At 37.2% G+C, this 15,814-nt stretch overlaps 1 protein-coding gene across 3 annotated transcripts in view; it reads left to right on the top strand.

Moving 5' to 3' along the window:
- The window catches only part of SLC38A11 (solute carrier family 38 member 11), a 59,902-nt gene that overhangs the window by 31,790 nt on the left and 12,298 nt on the right, over positions 1–15,814 (top strand). For all 3 annotated transcript variants that reach the window (XM_004375573.2, XM_004375574.2, XM_004375575.1), the window contains 3 exons: positions 10,937–11,007; positions 11,688–11,849; positions 15,215–15,327. In XM_004375573.2, coding sequence (XP_004375630.1) covers positions 10,937–11,007; positions 11,688–11,849; positions 15,215–15,327 — 346 coding nt within the window. The remainder of the gene's footprint in view (positions 1–10,936; positions 11,008–11,687; positions 11,850–15,214; positions 15,328–15,814) is intronic.

Genomic DNA, 15,814 nt, shown 5'->3' on the forward strand with positions numbered 1-15,814 from the left:
TAAAATAACATGTGTACTTCTGTTTCATGAGAAACTATTTGTTTTGTAAGCCTTCACCTGAAGTACAATAAAAAGAAAAAAAAAAAGATAAAGCATCTAAGAATAACAGAAAAAAAAAAAAAGGGAGAACGCATATTGAGGAGAGGAATGATCAGGTCTGTCAAATGCTAGCCAGTGAATTATTTAGTGAAGTGTAAATTATTGCATTTTTTGTTGCAGTGACAACAACCACAAAACCCAAACTGACTTAAGCAAAAAATGATTTATTGACTCCCATAACTGAAAAGTTTAAGGTTAGTTCTGTCATTAGATATGGTTGGATTTAAGAGCTCAATCAGTGACATAGTTTTTTTTTTTTCTTTCTTTTTTTCATTTCTTGATCCTTTTTCCTGTTTTAGCTCTGGCTTCTGAAAGACTGCCCCCTCATGGTGGCAAGATGGATGCAGCAGTTCCAGCTTGTATTCATTCAGGTCCAAGTCCCATAAAAAGAAAAACAACTTTGTTTTTTAGGGTTCCTCCAATCTCACTCCCAGCATTAGCTCTGATTGGCTAGAAATGAGGACCTATGACCATTCTGACCCTCTCATCATGGCCTGCGTTGAGTTGCTTGTGTTTAGGTCATGCTCACTGTTGGAGCAAACAGTAGATTCAACTCAACTGAAACACATGAACAGAGAGTGGGGTAGGAGGTAGTCCCAAAGGAAATCAAGGCATTGATGCCCAATAGAAGGGAAAATGGCCATTGCATAGTGAAAACAACAGATGTCCATTTCAGGTGACAGGAGGTCACCGGTAACCTTCAGGAGTTTCAATCAAATGGTATAAGTGGAAGCCAGGTTATAGAGAGTTAAGAAGTGAGTGAATGATAGAGAAGGGACTTTGACAAATCTCTCTTTTTTTTGGAGAAAAGCATCAGTGAATTAAAGCAGCATGGCCAAACAGTGGCTTTAGGGAATAAGACCCCTAAAAAATACCTCTGCTTTGGGAAATACTGGACATCTTATAGACCAAGCCAAAAGATAGAGCCAAAAATCCCCCAGGAGATCTTGAAAGGTTAGAAGTTAGGGTATAGTTTGATCCTTGGAAAGAAGCTGAGATACTTCTTCCTCTTAACACAATAGGATGGGAGTATGAAACGTGAACTATGAATACATTCTGAGGACCATTGAAGGGAATTTGAGTGTTCATGTCCAGTAACCTTTATTTTTCAGAGTTGAGATTATTATTCAGGAGGGTGATAAACAAAGGTAGATTCAGAATTTGAGTATACTTGAAAATACTTGGTTGGTTAATTTTGGAGTTTTCACTATGGGAAATGAGAAGGATCAACACAGATTTTTTTTTTTTTAAATCATGCTATTCATTAAATTATCTTTATGTTTCTTTTATGTATTTCCCTGTATGTTTATTTTGTCTTTCCTACCATATTGTAAGCTCCATAAGAACAGGGCCTCCATTTGCTTTCATCACACTGTATACCCATTACTCAGCACAGTGTCCAACAGAATTAGAATTCAGCAAAACAAACAAAAATTGTTGAATGATCTATTGAAAAATTAACGAAACCATGTGCCTTCTGGTTTTAGTTAATTCGCCTTGAGTATTAACTGATCAAAAATTTGGAGTAAATAGATAATAAAAATTGTCTTGAGACAATAAAGATTTCATGTACAATGTTTACTGTCTATGATAAATTTTCCTAAGGCTACTTCCATGCTAGCAAAATTTGTTAGCTCATTTTCTAAAATATCATTTGACTCCACCTATGCTTAGGTTTTGGAGGTTTTGGAGCCCTGGTGGCTCAGTGGTTAACAACTCAGCTGCTAACCAAAAGGTCAGCACTTCCAATCCACCAGCCACTCCTTGGAAATCCTATGGGGCAGTTCTACTCTGTCCTATAGGATCACTATGAGTCGGAATCAACTTGACGGCAGTGGGTTTGGTTTTGGTTATTCTTAGGTTCTGCAGCACTATTGGGCTCGATTGCCTTCATAAAGCAGCATCGTAGAAGTGTTATTTGACTTACGCCTACATAAACATAGGAAAAACTTCTATAAGACAATACATTCTCGGAGAAGTTTGCTTAGTCCAGTCACTCTAAGTGCTAATGGAACTGCAGGAATGGTCTAGGCTGCTCAATGTTAAGTATTCATTCCACCAATCACCAATTATTTTTATACATGGCAGACTTAATGAGGTTTCTCAGCTTTGTGCTAGTTCCAGTTATAAGCCAGACTGGTCACTAGTACAGACTCACAACCAAAGAACAAAAATAGAACAACCTGTTCTTGCAGTCAGTAAGCATTTATGAAATGCCTGCTAATGCCAGTCACTTCTCTAGATACTGAGGCTACCAAGATGAAGAAAGCACCGTCCCTGACCTCAGATGCCTATAGCTCATGGAGAGGGAGTAGACATATGAAATATTATTTCAATATAATATTTAATAGAATTTATTCATCAGGGTGCTATGGAAACAGAGGAAAGGGCTTTAGTCCAACCTGAGCAGAGAGGTCATGTTTCAGAATAAGATAATATCTGATCTGCTGCTGAAAAAATTTGTAGGTATTACTTGGGTCAGAAGAGGGCAGTTGGAAGCTATTTGTTAGCAGAAGTGTGTGAGGCCTAGAGGTGTGATATATGAAATGGCAGAAATAGTTCAAGGTTCTAACATTAGGAAGGGCTTGAAGGGGAAGAGTACTTTGCCATTGATTGAAGGAGCTAATATATAAAAACAAAGGTGTCTTCCTTGATAATTTTCTTAAAAACTGTACCTTGCTTTTATATTGTTCCTCTAATTTGATTTTATCATGGTTTTAACATATGTCATGTCTCCATATTGTCTCTTTCGAAAAACTGCCGTGAACGGTCACCTGCTAACTCCCCTAACCCCCATCACCACCACCTATATGGCTTCTATGCTTAGGAAGTGACTAGAGTTTTGGTGAGGTTGAGCTGAAAGTTCAGCTAGAGCGTGAAAGGGGATGAGTCTAGAGAGGTTGGCAGAGCCCAAAATGGTAGGAAAGCTTTATGTGTAGTGCTAAGAAGCTTGGATTTATTCTTCAGTTGATGGGACATTGGAAGTTCTTAAGAAGGAGATCAGATATCCCCTCTAATTGGACTTCTCCTGCTGTGGAGGTGAGGAATAGATCGGGGGTATAAAGACCTAGAAGAAGGCCTTAGCAAGTGTCCAGGCAAAAGACAACTGGAACTGTTTAAGGGCAAGGCTGGTGAAAATAAGCAGGGAAAATTCAGGTAATTTTAAGCTCATAAAGTCAGTAGGTCTTAGTGACTGAATGAGGGGAATGAGGCAGCAGGAATTTGCTAGGGTGACACCAAGGTTTCCAGCATAGACAAACAGACTGGTAGAAAGTTCAGAAATTACCCACCAAAGGAAGAAAATGGAAGAGTCAGTCAATAAGCATTTATTAAATGCCAACTGGGGTCAGTCACCTCCTAGGTAGTGGGATTGCAAAAATGAATATAGCAGAATCCCTCCCTGCAGATTTCTTATAGCTTGTAGGGTCACTATGAGTTAGAATTGACTTAACAGGACACAACAACAACAACAACATTGTGGGGGGTGGGATTTGGATAAACACGTTAGAGAGACTTCCAATAGAATCATTATTAAAATTTTGAGCGAAATGCTATGGAAACATAGAGGAAGGACCCAAACTTTTTTAAGTTAGTAACAGGATAGGAAAAGAAGCAAATCTGGTAAAAACATAGCAAATTTCTAATATTTTGGTTTCTCGATTTTGATTAACCCTTGGTGGACGTAGGAGGAGGAAGGAGGAAAAATCACCTAAAGTTTTGGAAATGCAAGCGTGGAGTCTAAGGAGAGTTTGGTGCAGACAAGATTGTGCAAGGACAGGATATAAGGTGAAAAGAAGCACAACCCAAGTAGAAATCTAATGGAAAACAACTATCTGGCACTCACATCTTAAATTATGTTTAATATAAACACATTTTACTTTCATTTAATTCTGTTTTGTGAAAAGCACAATAGAGAAAAACAACAAAAACCCTAATTCTAACAATTTCTAACAACCTTTCGTTGTATTAAAAGAGTGAAATCCTGCCCACCCAATCCATTCTCAGTCTTCAGTCCCAATCCACAGAGGGTAACACAGTTAACACCAATTTTTAGAGCTGACAGAGGAATTGGAGACAGAAGTAAAAAAAAAAAAGAAGACAGTAGGTGACAGAATAAGGATCAGAAGAGGTTGGTGTCTCAAATAGCAAAAAGGAAATGCTTGTGATGTTTATGATGCCAAGCTGTGCTAGCTTTTTATATGATCCATATAAAAAATTATGTTTTGGCAAAAATCAGCATGATGTTTTATGTAAATTTAACTCAAGATCGGCTTTTTAAAAATTTTGTGTTTTGAAAATAATGGATCAGTTCTGATGTTTTGAGTGATTTCCAAGAAGAATTTTCCTGAATCACTTTATGTTTTCACATAAATCACAATTGTCTATAGTACAAAATCAGAATAAAAGTGAGCAGGGAGCTAGAAAGCAGAAGAAAGCTGTCATCTGATGCCAGAGCTGGGGAAATTGGGCAGGTCTGTGTCGTTAATGGCTTGTGGTGTGACAGGAAACGCAGAGCCTTTGTTTGTTCGCCAGCCAGAGCACTTAAGTCTCAGATGTGTCTAGTTGAAGAGGTTAATATGTGAGTCTCTCTTAACAAAAACGAAGGCTCTGCTGAGATTGTACGATTTGGAAGGTGCCTGTGTTTAGCAGAAAAGAGTTTGGACAGGTGCCATAGAGAGACGTGATATTATTTGATCCTCCTCATCCAGAGGTCTAATGTTCTGAGGATGAGAAGCAATCACTCTGAAGCTTGTTTTCATAAGTCTGTGAAGACTGGAGATATATTTGGTAGACTTGCTTCCTACTGCTTTGCCTTATTACTACCCAGCTGTTGTAAGGATAAGGAGGTTGTCTTTCAAAACAGGATGAAATGCCCAATTCAAAAATCCAAACTGTGACAATTTTGCAAAATGAATTGAATTCCTCATAACCTCCTCCACACTGTTCCCCCCTTCCCCCAAAAAAAGTTTCTTACAAGCATATAGCTAAATATTCATCGAGATTTTTCAGGATAAGAGAAGTGATTGTTCTTTTAAAAAATATTTGTCCAAGGGGGAAGGGAGGATTTTCTATGTCAAGGCTGAAAACTGCTACAAAGCTGTCCCTAGGAAATCTTTATCCACAATAAACCAAAAACCCATTGCCACTGAGTCGATTCTAACTCACAGCGAACGTATAGGACAGAGTAGAATTGCCCCATAGGGTCATCCACAATAGACTATCATTTTTAAAAGTTGATTCATTTCTCTTTCCCCAGAGATTATTATTATCAAGTTAGATTTATTTCTTTCCCCAGAGGTAACTATTCTTAAGTTGTTTCAAATCATTCCTATTCACTCTTTTATACTTTTATTATGCATTTATGTATTGAAAACAATATATAGTATTGATTAGTATGTTTGCAAAATATACATAACTTTTCAACTTATCAACATTGGTATTGTTGTATTAGGTGTGAAATGCTCTTTTTGTGGATTTCATTTTAATTTCCCTAATTATTAGGGAGGTTGATCAACTTTTTACATATTTACTAGCATTCTCATTTCCTTTTCTATTGATTGTTCATTGTGCATTGGATTGTTTATTTTTTCTTATTGACTTGCAAGAGTGTTTAATATACACTAGGTAATAACCCTTTCTTGGCCGTATGTTAAACAAATCTTATCTCCCAGTTTTTTTAACTTTGTTTATGGATTATTTTATTTTATAGACATTTTACATTTAACTTCTGTTGATTTGATCAGGTTTTTTAATATTGTCCTTTATGGTTTTTGCTTTTATGACTTTTTAAAAGAAATTATTTTCTACCTCAGTATCATATTTTATTCATTGAATTTAAATATTAATTTGAGGAGAATTGACACCTACATGATATTGAATTTTTCTAATCATGTATTAGATATTATCTTAGTCATCTAGTGCTGCTATAACAGAAATACCACAAGTGGATGGCTTTAACAAAGAGAAATTTATTTCTTCACAGTAAAGTAGGCTAAAAGTCTGAATTCAGGGCGTCAGCTCCAGGGGAAGACTTTCTCCCTCTGTCGGCCTTCTCGTCAATATTCCCCTGGACTAGGAGCTTCTCTGCGCAGGGACCCGGGGTCCAAAGGACACACCCTGCTCCTGGCACTGCTTTCTTGGTGATATGAGGTCCCCCTGTCTCTCTGCTCACTTCTCTCTTTTATATCTCAAGAGATTGCCTCAGGACAAAATCCAATCTTGTAGACTGAGTCCTGCTTTACTAACACAACTGCCACCCATCCTCCCTCCTTAACATCATAGAGGCAGGATTTACAACATATAGGAAAATCACACAATACCAGGAATTGTAGCCCAGCCAAATTGATACATTTTGGGGGGACATAATTCAATCCATGACATTCCACCCTTTGCCCCCCCCCCCAAAAATCACATCCTTGCAATATGGAAAACATATTCAGCCCATCATATCATAGCAAAAGTCTTAACTCCAAGTCCAAAATCCAAAAATTCCTTTTCGTCTGTGAAATCTAGAATACAAGTTATCTGCTTCCAAAGATACAATGGCAGAACAGACACAAGCTAGACATTTCCATTACAAATGGGAGAAATTGCAGAGAAAGAAGGGATAACAGACACCAAGCAAGTCAGCAGAACACATTACATTAGCCTTCAAGGCTTTGAAAATAATCCTCTGGTCTCTGAGACAATTTACACAATGGCCCTGCCCTCCAGACTCTAGGTATTGCCCACACTCTCCAGATTCTTAGTGGAGACTCCTCAGCCCTGGGCTTCAGCTCCGCCTTCCAGCCCCACTGGGACAACAACTCTGCTCCCTCGGCTTTAGGCACACCATTCTCCTAGTCCATCTGAGTGACAACTCCACCCTTAGAAACACCAGAGGCCATGGCTCCACCTTTAGAAACCCCTGAGGTCATGGCCATACCTTTTGAGACTGAGGCAGCTTAGCTTCTTGTGTCCCTTGTCTCTTCAGCTTATGCTTCTGCTTCTGTTTCCTGTGGCCTGTTGGCCCTTGGGCCTCAGGCCTGCATCTGCCCTGCTGGGGCAAGTGTTCCAAAGCTCTGTAGTTCCACCGGTAAGTGCCCAGAGGCACCCCACTCTGCCAGGAAGCCTCCTGAGCACAGGCACTCAGCTCTCTCCCTCTGTGCGTTGGCTCCAGCACCGGCTTGCACTGGTCTCCTGGTTCTGCTGCTGTTGGTTCTCTGCCACTGTCGCTTCTCTGCTGCTGCAGGTTCTCTGCTGCTGCTGGTCGTTTGCTTCTGCCACTGATCTATCCATTCACAGTTTCAAAACTTCTTCCACATTTTAGGTATGTTAGAGCAGCACCCTACTCTCTCGGTACCAAATTCTGTTAATCATCTAGTGCTGCTATAACAGAAATACCACAAGTGGATGGCTTTAACAAAGAAAAATTTATTTCTTCACAGTAAAGTAGGCTAAAAGTCTGAATTCAGGGTGTCAGCTCCAGGGGAAGGCTTTCTGTCTTTGTCGGCCTTTTCATCAGTGTTCCGCTGGACTAGGAGCTTCTCTGCATGGGGACCCTGGGTCCAAAGGACACACTCTGCTCCTGGCACTGCTTTCTTGGTGGTATGAAGTCCTCCTGACTCTCTGCTCACTTCTCTCTTTTATATCTCAAGAGATTGCCTCAGGACACAATCCAATCTTGTAGATTAAGTCCTGCCTTACTAACACAACTGCCACCCATCCTCCCTCATTAACATCATAGAGGCAGGATTTATAACATACAGGAAAATCACACAATACCAGGAATCATGGCCCAGCCAAACTGTTACACACATTTTTGGAGGGACATAGTTCAATCCATGACAAATATGGTATAGCTCTCCCTTTATTTGTATCTTGCAATACAATTATATATTATACAATTATATAATTTTATCCAGTAATATCATGCATATCTTTTGAAATATTTAGTGTTTTTGTTGTCACTACCATTTAAAATATTTTTAATTGATTGTTATTTATATACATCAACCCTGTTGATTTTTGTGTATTCAGTTTTTATTCAGTAAACTTACTGAATACTGTTATTAATTCCAATGATTCTCTGACATTTTCTGTCACAGTTATATTGTGTACAAATATTTGTTTCCCCCTTTCCAATGCTTACACCTCTTATTACTTCTTTTTTTATTTCATTAATTAAAATTCTAGTAGTTATTTTGGAAGCAGTAATAGTGAACATTCTTATCTGGTTTCTACCTTTAATTGTGATGCTTTAACTTTTCAATTTAAAATATGTCATTTGCTGTAAGTTTTGGTAGACAGTATTTATCATATTAAGAAAGTTCAATTTTCTTACTAGTTTGCTTAGCATGTTTATCCAAATAAATATTGAATTTGTATACTTTTCTACATATTTTGAAATGGTTATAAGCTTATTCCTCCCTTAATCTGTGGTAAATTACATTAATACATTTTTCTGTTATTAAACTATCCTGACATTTATTTGAGCATCCTTCTTAGTCATGACTTTTTTCTTATACAGTGCGCGATTGCATTTGATAATATTTTATCTTGCATTTTAGCATCTATATTTTTAAATCAGAACAGTCTGTAACTTCACTTTCTTATCCAGCCTGAGTATCAACGTTACAGCAATCTCATAAATATACCAGAACTTTCTCTTTTTCTTCTGTGGAACTGGTTGTTTCTGGGACTGATTATATCTGGAATTCAGTCCAGCCTATTTTATAGGTGATTGGAAAGCCATAGTGAATATCTCGTTCTCGTTCCCTAGATTTGGACACATGTATCTTTCTATCTGTAACTTTTTTTTTTTTTTTTTGCACTTTCCATCTTATAAAATCACCATCATTAAGATGAACATAGAAAATCCAGAAGTATAGCTAGGTACTATTTCACACTCCATTTTATTTAGTAAAATACTTAAGGAATCAAGTGCACAAAAAAAACATCTTAAGAGGAAGGAAAAAAATGAAAATCCTACATTTTTATTACAATCCAGGATTTGAAAAGTAGAACACCATCACAAGCTATATGGGGGGGTGGGGGGGACAACAACCATGCAATATGTTTCATGTGTAAAAACCCTTACAGGAAAAGACTAAGTAACATAGCTGAAGATTAGACAATCTTCAAGTTTCTACAGCTGTTAGTGCTGCCTGATCTAAGTCATTTTTTTTAAGGATTGTGGAAAAAATATGTTTTCCACATTAACATTGGAATTTGACAGGCAGGTTGCTATCTTTTAGTAATCACTGCAATAAGAGTAGTGGAGGCAGCAGGTGGCAGCAGCTCCCACTCAAAAAGCTGTGGGACTTAAAGCAAGCCGTGTTAGCCGCCCTTGCAAGCTAATCTCTCTGTAAAGTTCTTTTATACATGGAAAGAAAGATGATATAATGCATAAACATCACAAACTTTGACAAAACAAACAGTACTATTTTGTGTCTTCTTTCAGTAGAGAATGAATAACAAACCTATGAAACAGGCAGATATGATCTTCAGATTTCTTCTTTTTTGTTTAAAACACCCAGTGCCGGCATGCTTTCTAGGGCCCTTGCCCTGTCCCCCTCTTCTATCTTTATGTATTATTTTAGGTCTCACTCAAGCTTATCCTTCTCAAGGAGGCTGGACATACTTTTAGACTTGTTATTACCTTTTATTAAATAAGAGTAAGTAATAATAACAATATTAATAACATAATAATAATAATAATGAATCAAAAAAAAACAAAAACCCTGTTGAGTCAATTCCAACTCTTAGCAACCCTATAGGACAGAGTAGAACTGCCCCATAGGGTTTCCAAGAAGCGCCTGGTGGATTCAGACTCCTGATCTTTGGTTAGCAGCCTGAACTCTTAACCACTATACCACCAGGGCTCCATAATAATAGTAGTGACCATTTATTGAACATTTACTATGTGCCAGGCCCTCTTCCAAAAGTTTTACATATTTATCTTGCATAATCCACACAAACTGAAGCACAGAGAGGTTAAGTAACTTGCCTAAGATCACGCAATTAATAAGTGGCAGGGACCAGAAGAACAACACAGCCTGTCTGATCTTGGACCTGTATTTATCACCATTACTCAAGGATGAGTTAATCAGGTAGACCAATCCCTGTCAGTATATCAGCTAGCAAATATTTTAATTCCTTTGGGAAAAAGACTGCTTCGAGCTATTTAAAGTGCACCTACTTCCAAAATTCCCTTGAGAGGTATAACCACAGGTGAGAATTTGAGCCCACTGACAGTTCAGTATGGAAGAGATATTGGGATGGACAGAACAAGGAGACACATCTCAACTTCTTCACTTATTATCTGTGGACACTTGACAAGTTACTTTGCCACCCAGAGCTTGACTTTCCTCATGTGTTAAATGGTGACACTAATATTTACTGACTGTCATGCTGACTATGAATTTCCCTTGGGTAAGATGAGTCTGGAAGAATGAGTTAGAGAGGAACAAAGGGCAGTATATTAGGAAAGAACATTAAGTTATCAATCTCTGTATCTCCCTCAGTGAGTATCTCAGCTGGTAAGTGCATAATAAATATTTGTTTTTAGCTTGATGAGTAAATAAATAAATTTACAAAATTAAATAGTCAACAAATACTTTACATATGTAAAAATAGTCTTTCCAAATATTTGACATACATTTTAAAGGACTGGGGTGAAGAGATAATATTGATATTCCTGAGACATTTGATTAAATAAAACTAATGAGAGATCTTATTAATTTTTAGCTTAAAGATACTGAGTTTAAATTTGTAACACCACTTTTTGTTCTCTGATATGCTTGCTTGTGTTTGTATTTGTTTAATCATTCATCAAATTAACTGATTTCTCTTCTAGACCCAAAACAGAAGATGCCTGGGTATTTGCAAAGTCTAACGCCATTCAGGCTGTTGGTGTTATGTCATTTGGTAAGTACATGGTTTCAAAAGCCCATTTTCCACATGAAGACATGTGTAACATGAAAAAGTACTGTTTGTGTCTGACTAGCAGATGTCCTAACTTTTAGACTTCCTGTTAGTAGCAGATGATCTAGTTTGTGCCAACATAAAATTAGGCTCCAACTTCTCTCACTCATCACTAAAATTTCTTTTGATTTGGACAAATCTCTTTCTTGTGCAGAAAACTTATTATCGACAGCTTGTTTCTTAACTTGGAAGTCTAGCAAGTGTTACGACTTCTTCAAAACCTTGCACACAGAGTATTGCTAATTGGCCAGATGTCTGAAGCCACCATTCTGTTATATCCAAGATTGCAAAGGAAGCGATGGGCTGAAAATATGGTGGTGTTTAGATTTTCCTCAGGATGGGAAGGGCCACTAGAAAAAGGAAACTGGGAAAGTTGGATAGGCCTGGTTTATATCAAGAATGACATGAAAAGACCACATAAGCCTGATGTGAATACATTTTCTCATTTCTAGAACTGTTAGAAAAAAATGTTTTTCTGACCTGTTACTAGATTACTATATTTGAACTTTAGTTCATTGGCATTCCAAAGTAACATACATCTCTGAACTAATTTTCAGAACTGAAAAAGAAAACCCTGATGCTTGCTTTAATAATGCTGTCTCTCTCTCTCTTTTGTATTGTAGCATTTATTTGCCACCATAATTGCTTCTTAGTTTATGGTTCTTTGGAAGAACCAACAGTAGCTAAGTGGTCTCGTATCATCCATGTGTCTGTCTTGGTTTCTGTATCGATCAGTATGCTATTTGCTACCTGTGGATACTTGACATTTACTGGCTTCACACAAGGTAAAATGAGAGAGTAAATCTTATCATATCATTTGGTGTTCATGTGGATTGGTGCCATCACCAATTTTGGGTATAAGTGTACCCCATGTTGTACGTCAAAGTATCGCTATCTCTTTCACTCATTCTCTTCTGCCCTCCTGTTTCTCTGCTGTATCTGTTTCGTAATTTTCTCCTTCTTTAAGTGGTGGCACAGAGGTTAAGAGTTTGGCTGCTAACCAAAAGTTCGGAAGTTCAAATCCACCAGCCGCTCCTTGGAAACCCTATGGGACAGTTCTACTCTGTCCTACAGGGTCGCTATGAGTCAGAATCAACTGGATGGCAATGAGTTTTGTTTTGTTTTGTTTTGTTTAACTGCTAAACTTATTTCTGTAATTCATACTCTCTCCTCCCATCCTGCACACTTTTACGTCCAAGCACATGAATCTGACTTCCCTCTCTAGTATTCCACTGCAGCTTAACTTTCAAAGGCATCAATGGCCTCTTCATCTTCAAAGCTACTAATTTTCTTCTTGGTTCTGATTATCCTGGACTTATCTGAATCACTCAACACTACTGAACATCCTTTCTTTGCTCCCTTAGAGGAAAAAGCGTTACTCTACCATCATGATTATTCTTTCTCTCTCAATCTATTTTTTTTCTCTCCAAGTGATTCCTCTTTCCAACTCCCCACCCCCAATTTCTAACTCAAGCAAGTCACTTGCTTTTCTTTCCACAAATTCTCTGGAGACTTTCATTGTTTTAAATATAGTCCAGACCTTTTTTTTTTTAAATTATCAGCCTCTTGCCTTGAACACAAAACATCATCTTTCCCACAAAACCAATCCCTTCCTCCCCATCAACTTGCTCACACCAAACTTACATCTCTTTTCTTCTATTTACCCAGGCCCAAAAACTGAGTAGTCATCTCTTCTACCTTCTTTTACCCTTATATTTAATCATCTCTATAGTGTAATAGTTAAGAGTATTCTGACAGCCTGCTAAATACTGTGATTCATACATTTCATAGCTTTTGCAGGTCTTTTATCTCATTTGACCTTCATACAACCCTTTGAAGGTAAGTGGAATAACTAGTTTTACCCCATGCTAAAAACACAAAGAGGTGAAGTAACTTGCCCGAGCTAGCTGGTGACAAATTAGAAAACAAGTCTGATTCCCAGTCTAGTTTTCTTTCCATTCTGTCTTGCTGCCACCCCTATTTTGGTCAACCATGACGCATTAAAAACCGTCTCTTAGCCTCCAGCTCCTCTTAGCTTCATTTTTTGGTGACACTGAGGTGCTCTTGGGAAGATGGCTGCATTATTTTGAATAGAGAGTAATGATTATAAGCAGAGATTTATCAGGAAATGAAGAAAGGTGGTCTCACATATAGTGATTAATATCAGTACAGTGCAGTCAGAAGTATAATACATGCCTGTGCCGTTAGAGTGCAATAACAAGGTGAACTAGAAAATCTTGGTAAGAACTGGGTCTCATACATTGCCATGTATCGTTATTGGTATGTACTTTGCCAAAATAAGTAACATATAGGCTTCAGGGAGTACAGAACCTTGGTTTTTAATGCCTTTTCTGTAAAACATAAACCCTTTTTCTTAGTCACACCTTCCTGGTGTTTTTATCAGTGGCAATTCCTCAGAAATAATTAAATCTTTATATAACAAAGCTGGCAGTTTTTGGTTTTTGGGTTTTTTTTTCCTAGGTGTAATTCCCTAAAATACATTTAGACTCAAGCTAGATTAAGCTGACATTGTTTCTTCAGGCCATTTCACCTTAGGCAGATCTGGTCTTGTTTGTGCAAGTTGCATGCTTCTTTTCTTCCACTTTTCAGTAGATAAACTGCAGCTTATAAAGCAGGGGGAGTTCTAGATTCTCCTTGACATTCACAGTGGGAACTCTAGATTCGTCTTGACATTCCCAGTGACTTTTGAAAATGTGCAGGGCCCATTTCTTAGTGGAGAGGTTAGTGAACAGACAGCTTCAGTCCTTTTTTCTGAGCGTGCTGGAATCTTTTCAATCAACCTTCAAGCAGGTTTCTGCCGCTTGTGCTTTGTTTTTTAATCTCCTTCTGCCCAAAAGGAACACTGGAAAGTAATGTACATTTGCTCTAGTTGATAGGAGAAGGGGAGCCAAGTCACTGAAAGTCAGTCTTGGGAAGGGCCAGGTCATTTAGTGTATTCAGCTTTTTAATGAAAAAAAGTACAGAGGCATTATTGTTTTGTTTTCTTTTAAAACAGAGTAGCAGTGGGTGACTTTGATCCAATATTCTATTTGGTTTAATTGAAAAAAGACCACCAACATTCTAAAATCTAAGCATTCAGGAAATAAACAGGCTCAACTGCTCTTTGTTTTAACATTAGGAAACATTTTTTGTTGACATGACTTCTGTGCCCTCATTACCTGTTGCCGTCTAAATCAGCTCCGACTCATGGCAACCCCCTATGTGTCATAGTAGAACTGTGCTCCGTAGGGTTTTCAATGGTTGATTTTTCAGAAGTAAATTACCAGGCCTTTCTTCTGAGGCAACTCTTGATGAACTCAAACCTCCAAGCTTTCGGTGAGCAGCCAAGTATGTTAACCTTTGCTCCACACAGGGACTCCATAACCTCATTAGATCCTTGTATTTCTTCGCAGTTATCTGAGAAGCGACTGTCTCCAAATAATAACTGGTTCAAAGTAGACACGGTCCGTCATTTAGCTTGGAACTAATTAAATATAATGTTCTTCCTAGGAAATAGCCAGTTTTAAATTAATGTATTTACACTTGAGTTCATCAGATGCCGTGAAAGATCTGAATGTTTGGAATTCCTTGCTGTGGCCCTGGGTTTTTGATTAAACCCTATAGCATGATACACAGGAAATTCAGCTCCCCAGACGTACTGGTCTACTCTTCCTTTCAAGATTGTCCTTGATCTAAGAATAGCATTTCAAAAGGAAATTTATTTATTTTAACAGACTTTTAAAAAAATAATAATAATAATAATAAAGTCACCAGAAACAAAGACCAGAAGCAAGTTTACAAGCTAATACAAAAGAGTTTAGGGAGTTGATTCTGGTGTGAGAAGACAATGGATTAAATATTTTTCAGAAGTTGATGTACATTTGTAACAAACCTAGCAAAACAAATAATAAGAACAAAAAAAAACTATTAGAGATGAATTCATCTTGAAGAGGAGCATGGTTTTAATGTCAGTGAATAACTTTATAGTATTGAATAGAAAAGAACTTAAACATTTAGACCTGGTAATCTAGTCTCTTAGTTAAATGAAATGAAATACAGTTTCACATATAATAGATATCTAATATCTCACTTATTGGATATTTATCTCAAATATCCAGAATCTGTTAAATAAACTTATATTATTCTCTAGGAGATTTATTTGAAAACTATTGCAGAAATGATGACCTGGTAACATTTGGAAGGTTTTGTTATGGAGTCACTGTCATTTTGACATACCCGATCGAATGCTTTGTGACTAGAGAGGTAAGCTTAATTCCTTTGCAACACTTTACTTAGATAATCTCTCTACTCCATTTATTGTAGGAAGATTTGTAAGTAATTCAATTCTGCAAATTCCCAAATGCATAACAAGTAATATAGTTTATAAAATTTTCTTTTCAACTCTAAAAAGTCAGAGTTGAAAGATAAATTTATGTTTAGATGTTTACAAGGTAGTTTTTTCACAAGTTGGAGTTGAAAGTCTTGTTTGATGGTTTAGTTTATATTAGCATAATATTTGTGTATTTATATAATTGCATATCAAAGTGAATGCCAGCCCGTAGTATAGCTAAACTAAGTTGTTGTTTTTTTTTTAAAGCATTCTTATAAAGAAATCAAGTACCAAGGTTTAAAACATGTTTTACAAAATTTTCTTTTGCCGAGGTATTTTATAAAACAATGTGTACTTAAGACACCACAGACATAGTCTAATCAGTTTTGTTATGTTTTAAAAATTAAAATATTTTATTTT

The sequence above is a fragment of the Trichechus manatus genome, unplaced genomic scaffold, assembly GCF_000243295.1.
Source record: "Trichechus manatus latirostris isolate Lorelei unplaced genomic scaffold, TriManLat1.0 scaffold00037, whole genome shotgun sequence".
Taxonomy (NCBI): Eukaryota; Metazoa; Chordata; class Mammalia; order Sirenia; family Trichechidae; genus Trichechus; species Trichechus manatus.